At 37.2% G+C, this 6,537-nt stretch overlaps 1 protein-coding gene across 1 annotated transcript; it reads right to left on the bottom strand.

Moving 5' to 3' along the window:
- Nucleotides 1-254: 254 nt before the first annotated feature.
- On the bottom strand, nt 255-3,458 carry LOC103270924 (zinc finger protein 658B-like; the record flags this gene model as incomplete). Its single annotated transcript, XM_008068418.1, has 1 exon — nt 255-3,458. A coding segment is annotated over one exon (2,288 nt), but the record flags the coding sequence as incomplete, so codon positions are not given.
- Nucleotides 3,459-6,537: the final 3,079 nt, after the last annotated feature.

Raw genomic sequence — 6,537 nt, 5'->3', positions numbered from 1 at the left:
CACACACACACACACACATACACACAGGAATGCTTGGGAAATCTCAGGGATATCAAAGGTCCTACAAAAACAGGGCAAGACATATTCAGACATAACAGGTGGGTCAAAATCTAACAGCAAGTTGAAGGAAACTAACAGAGGGCACAGTTGCCCAGAAAAGAAAGTAGACATGCCAAGAGCAGGTTTGGCTCCCCCTCAAGTTCACCAGTAATAAGTCATGTTTACAGACTCATACAGACTTTCACATCACTCAGTGACTTTTCATAAATATTTATTGGTGTTATCCACAGAATTTAAGCTATTCCTCTATTTAAAAAAACTTCACATTCTAAAGTGAGTTTGTCTATAGGCATTTTCTTATCTTTTTTCTATAATTTTTTGATATTACATAAACAGATGTTTTTGTAGGTGAAGATTTTATTTTCTTCAATTCTGAAACTGACACTTCCTCAGGAAAGAAATTTCCAAAAGCATTCAATATTTGTTAAAAATCATTTATTCAAAATATAAAATTGTATCCTATTTATTTGATGTTTAATGCAATTAATTTTGTTTTGAAGGCTTTTGTGGTTTTCCCTGAAATGTCTCTGACTTTAGTGAAGGCTTCTGATCATTCAGGATGTTGGCAATTTTCTTCTTCATGTGAAGTCTCTGATATACAATAAAACTGATTTCTAATAGTTCTTCTGAAATGTATTATGTTAATAGGATTTCATCCCAGTCTAATAGAGAGACAGCAAAACAATGCATTTAACTAATAGGTCAAATCAGAGAGCTCAATGGAAAACAAATTTAATTCTTGCTTGAAAACAAACAACTGATGAAGATCTGGAAGCAGAGAATTATATTCCAAGCTGTTATCCAGACTCTAGCTTCCTTTGACCCTGCGCTCCACCACATTCAACACACAAAAGCCAACTTGCTGTGGAAATCATCTTAATCCCATCTTACCATGGACTAGGAAGACTATAAGATGCTTAAGGGCCAGGACTAAATGTAATATATATCATTAGCATCATATTCTTTGGTCAGCCCACCTGGATGAATAAGATTGGGATTTTCAACAAGATATGAGCCTAGTGGAAAAGGAAAATGTTAAGGAAAACAATTTTCCAGTATACATGACAAGAGTTTCTCTGCTGTGTGGTATAAAATAAGGTATGAGTTAATTCAGGACTTCTCAAATTCATGATGGGTTAGGGTTTTCTCTCTGGTATGCATTCTGATGTGATGTACTCTAAGAGCTGCCTTAGAAACAAAAATTTTCCCACATTCACCACATTCATAGGGTTTCTCCCCGGTGTGAATTCTCTGGTGTACTCTGAGATTTGAGAGTTGGGCAAAACCTTTCCCACATTCATTACACTCATAGGGTTTTTCCCCTGTGTGAGTCCTCTGGTGTGCATTGAGGTATGACTTTTGGGAGAAAGTTTTCCCACATTCATTACATCCATAGGGTTTCACACCTGTGTGAATTCTCTGATGCATTCTAAGGGATGAGTTACGGGCAAATGGTTTCCCACATATATTACATTCATAGGGTTTCTCCGTGTGAACTCTCTGATGTGCATTAGCATATGACTTAGCAGAGAAAGTTCTCCCACATTCATTACATTCATAGGGTTTCTCCCCTGTGTGAGTCCTCTGGTGTCCACTAAGCTGTGACTTCCAGGAGAAAGTTTTCCCACATTCATCACATCCATAGGGTTTCACACCTGTGTGAATTCTCTGATGCACTCTAAGGTATGAGTTAAGGGCAAATGTTTTCCCACATATATTACATTCATAGGGTTTCTCCCCTGTGTGAGTCCTCTGGTGTGTCCTAACTTCTGACTTCCATGAGAAAGTTTTCCCACATTCATTACATTCATAGGGTTTCTCCCCTGTGTGAGTCCTCTGGTGTAGAATAAGTTGTGACTTCTGGGATAAAGTTTTCCCACATTCATTACATTCATAGGGTTTCTGCCCTGTGTGAGTCCTCTGGTGTTCACTAAGTTGTGACTTGCGGGAGAAAGTTTTCCCACATTCATTACATTCACAGGGTTTGTCCCCTGTGTGAGTCCTCTGGTGTACACGAAGGTGTGACTTCCGGGAGAAAACTTTCCCACATTCATTACATCTATAGGGTTTCACACCTGTGTGAATTCTCTGATGCACTCTAAGGTATGAGTTAAGGGCAAATGTTTTTCCACATGTATTACATTCATAGGGTTTCTCCCCTGTGTGAGTCCTCTGGTGTGCCGTAACTTCTGACTTCTGTGAGAAAGTTTTCCCACATTCATTACATTCATAGGGTTTCTCCCCTGTGTGAGTCCTCTGGTGTACACTAAGGTTTGACTTCCGGGAGAAAGTTTTCCCACATTCATCACATCCATAGGGTTTCACACCTGTGTGAATTCTCTGATGCACTCTAAGTTTTGAGTTAAAGGCAAATGTTTCCCCACATTCATTACATTCATAGGGTTTCTCCCCCGTGTGAGTCCTCTGGTGTCCACTAAGGTTTGACTTCCGGGAGAAAGTTTTCCCACATTCATCACATCCATAGGGTTTCACACCTGTGTGAATTCTCTGATGCACTCTAAGTTTTGAGTTAAAGGCAAATGTTTTCCCACATTCATTACATTCATAGGGTTTCTCCCCCGTGTGAGTCCTCTGGTGTGCACTAAGGTGTGACTTCCGGGAGAAAGTTTTCCCACATTCATTACATTCATAGGGTTTCTCCCCTGTGTGAGTCCTCTGATGTGCACTAAGGTGTGACTTCCGGGAGAAAGTTTTCCCACATTCATCACATTCATAGGATTTTACACCTGTGTGAATTCTCTGATGCACTCTAAGGGATGAGTTAAGGGCAAATGCTTTCCCAAATATATTTGATTCATAGGGTTTCTCTCCTGTGTGAACTCTCTGACATGCACAAACATATGACTTCTCAGTGAAAGTTTTCCCACATTCATTACATTCATAGGGTTTCTCCCCTGTGTGAGTTTTCTGATGTGCTCTAAGCACTGAATTGCGGGTAAAATTTTTCTCATATTCATTACACTCATAAGGTTTCTCCCCTGTCTGAATCCTCTGATGTACTCTGAGGGCTGAATTATGGGTAAAGGTTTTCTCACAGTCACTGCATTCATAGGGCTTCCTACCTGTGTGAATTCTCTGATGTGCACTTAGACCTGAAGTGAAGGTGAAAGATCGCTCACATTCATTACATTCATAAAGTCTGAATCCCACATAAGCTCCAGAATTCTGAATAGAGTGTGAACTTGTACAAAAGGATTTTCCACATTTTTCACATTGAAGTTTCTCCCCTGAATGGGTCCTCTGATGTCGAATGAAGTGTGCTTTCTGTTCTTCTTTACTCAATGTTTTATCATTGTCATCAATAAATATTACTTGACACAGAGACTTCTTTTGTTTTTCCTGGATCTCTTGTATGTTGTCATCAATTTTATAATATCCTAAAATGAAAAAAATTGAAAACATATTACGAATCTTACACTTTTCATGGAGAGGGACTTGTACCCATGTGTTGTTATGTATTTTATTCTATTGTTTCTGGTCATGTTTCCAAAGACTAAAAATGCACACAGACAGATACTCTTTCTTGTTCCTCTTGCATAATGTTTAAAAAATAGGTATTATTTTCATCCAAGATGGAGTAGTCCCTTTCCTCCCAGATCTTCCTTCTTACAATTAAAAATCCTTACAAAAAAAACCAAAACATGAACAAACATACGAAGACTCTACAAAATAGAAAAATGTGAACCTCAGGACTTAAGAAATGATACAGCAGAGAATTCCAAAGCTTTGCTTTCTGCTTCCCATATATCCTAGACAGAGTGCTGAAGAAACCTGCAATCTGGAACCAGCAACAAAAAGAGCTCCAAGAAAAAAAAGCATTTCTTTTAGCCAAAAGAAGTTTAACAGAACTAAAAACATGTTTGACAACATCCACATAGTCTTGCAAAACAAAAACAGAATGCTTCTGTGGTTCCATGAAGCCTGATCAAGAAGCTAATCTTCCACTGCAATGGATACAGATTACCTGTGTGTTCTTGTAATATTTCCCTCCATGAGCCAAATGAGGAACTCATAGGAAATATCATAAAGGATCCTGAGAAAGTTCCACTTTCGGGATATGCTGGAAGATGTAACAGGAGCTGCTGCCAAAATTCTGCCTAGAAATATATTCTTATCGGCCAGGATTGGTAGCTTAGCCTGTAATCCCAGCACTTTGGGAGACCGAGGCAAGTGGATTGCCTGAGCCCGCAGGTTCGAGACTAAACTGGGCAACTTGGCGAGACCTCATTCTACAATAAATAAAAAATTAGTTGATAGTTGTAGCACCTGTACTTTTGGCTACTTGGAAGGCTGAGGTGGAAGGATTGCTGGAGCCTAGTAGGTCAATACTGGGGTGGCCTGGATGACTGAGACTCCAACTCAAAAAAAAAAAAGAAATATATTCTTATCTAATTTATGGAACAAATATATTCATCTGTAAGGGCAAGAACAACAAATCTGCTGTTTTAGGGCACTAGCAGTCACTCATAGCAGCTAGAGGAAGAAAAGCAGCACAGAAACAGGAGAAGAGACAGGAATACCTGGTAGGCCCAACTATAGGGAGAAGAGATAAAGTAGCACTTGTGATAACCACACCTTCAAACTCAAGGACACAGTGCTTTCTACAACAGCTAAACTCACATTTTCTCAAATGCACATGGAACATTCATCAAAATACAATACATTCTTGGCTGTTAGACAAATCTTCACAAATACAGAACAGAAATCATACAAAAGATGTTCTTGAGCTACAGATAAATTATACTAGAAATTAATAAACACCTTTTTACTTGGAGAAATACAAAATATTTATAAATAATATTCTTCGAATTCACCCATGGGTCAAATAAGAAGGTTCAAATAAGATATTTTGAGGTGTATGAAAATAACACAAAAATACAGAAATTTGTGAATGCAACAAAAGCAGTGCTCAGACATAAATATGTGGTTTAAAATTTTTATATTTGAAAAGAGAGATCTCCAGAAAGTTAAGTTCCCACTTTAAGAAACTAGACAAAAAGAAACAATTTAATCTAAAGAAAGTAATGGAAGAAAAACAGGAAAGACTAGACAATAAAACTGAAAACAGAAAGCAGCACAGAAAATCAACCCAAAGCTTAGTTACTTAAAAATATTTTTTTTCAATGATAAGCAGAAAAATAAAGTAACAAATTCTCAATATCATAAATGCAAGAGGGGAAATTACTGACAAAACAAACATTCAACAGATAAAACAACATGAAGACTATAACAAATTAAGGTGGCTTAAAGAATAAATATTTATTTTTCTCAGTTCTAGAGACTGGAAGTCTCAGAATAGGGTGCCAACACAGTTGTATTCTTGTGAGTGACCTCTTTGGGTTATAGACTATTCTTGTAACAGACTCACATGGTGGAAAGTAAGCTAGCTAGTTGTGGTATCTTCTAGTGAGGGCATTTTAATCTATCTTTTTTAACCAGAAAAGCAAATAACTGTATTTGAAAACTCTAGAAAGAAGTAGGAGAATATGGACTGTATCCAGAGGGAGTTTTTTGGATTCTTAGAACTTTATTCCTTTGTTTTAGAACACTGATATCATATTATTTGATTCAGTAACTCAAATCCTTAAACGTTTTCTTTTACCTGTGCTCACAGACTTTAATGTACGTATTATCTGAATTCAAACCTTAATGACAACAGAACATGAAATCTAAATTATTTTACTTTTATTGACTAACAACTTTACCATTCTTTTACAACAATTTTTCTAAGTTTTGTATTTAGAGATAAGCTTATTTGGCCAGTCTATATGCTGTAATCATTTACATATAGTGACTGGGAGATATGCTTGATCTAAATTATGTCAAACTTTATGTAATGCCATTTGTTTATATGGCGTCACAACAAAAACTTTCAACAAGTGAGCATCACTTCTAATAATTAAGATGATTTTATTTTTCTTCTATGAATTATGCTGAAAACTATAACTTTTTAAAATTTCTGGAATCATTAGTATAGACAAAGGCTAAGATACATATGAAAAGATGTTTGACATCATTAGTGACAAATAAACTGTTACGAATTGTGTCCCATCCCCAAATTCATATGTTGAAGAACTAACCTCCAGTATTACTGTATTTGGAGATAAGGCCTTTAGGAGGTAATCCAGGTTAAAATGAGGCCATAAGGATAAAGCCTTAATCCAGTAGCACTGGTGTCCTTACAATAAAGGGAAAAAACACCAGGGTGCTCTCTCTCTCCCCCAGTGGCTACACACAGAGGAAAGGTCATGTGAGAACACACCAAGAACTGTGGCTTTCTGCAAGCCAGGAAAGAGAGGCCTCACCAGAAACCAACTTATTGGCATCCTGATCTTGGACTTTCAGCTTCCAGAACTGAGAATTTCTGTTGTTTAATCCACTCATTCTGTGGTATTCTATTATGACAGCCCTAGTTGCCTAATAAAGAAAAACAAATCAAAATCACAAGGAAATGCC

Source organism: Carlito syrichta, unplaced genomic scaffold, assembly GCF_000164805.1.
Source record: "Carlito syrichta isolate Samal-C Ts95f unplaced genomic scaffold, Tarsius_syrichta-2.0.1 Scaffold310828, whole genome shotgun sequence".
Classification (NCBI taxonomy): domain Eukaryota; kingdom Metazoa; phylum Chordata; class Mammalia; order Primates; family Tarsiidae; genus Carlito; species Carlito syrichta.
This window is presented reverse-complemented; position numbering and strand designations above follow the sequence as displayed.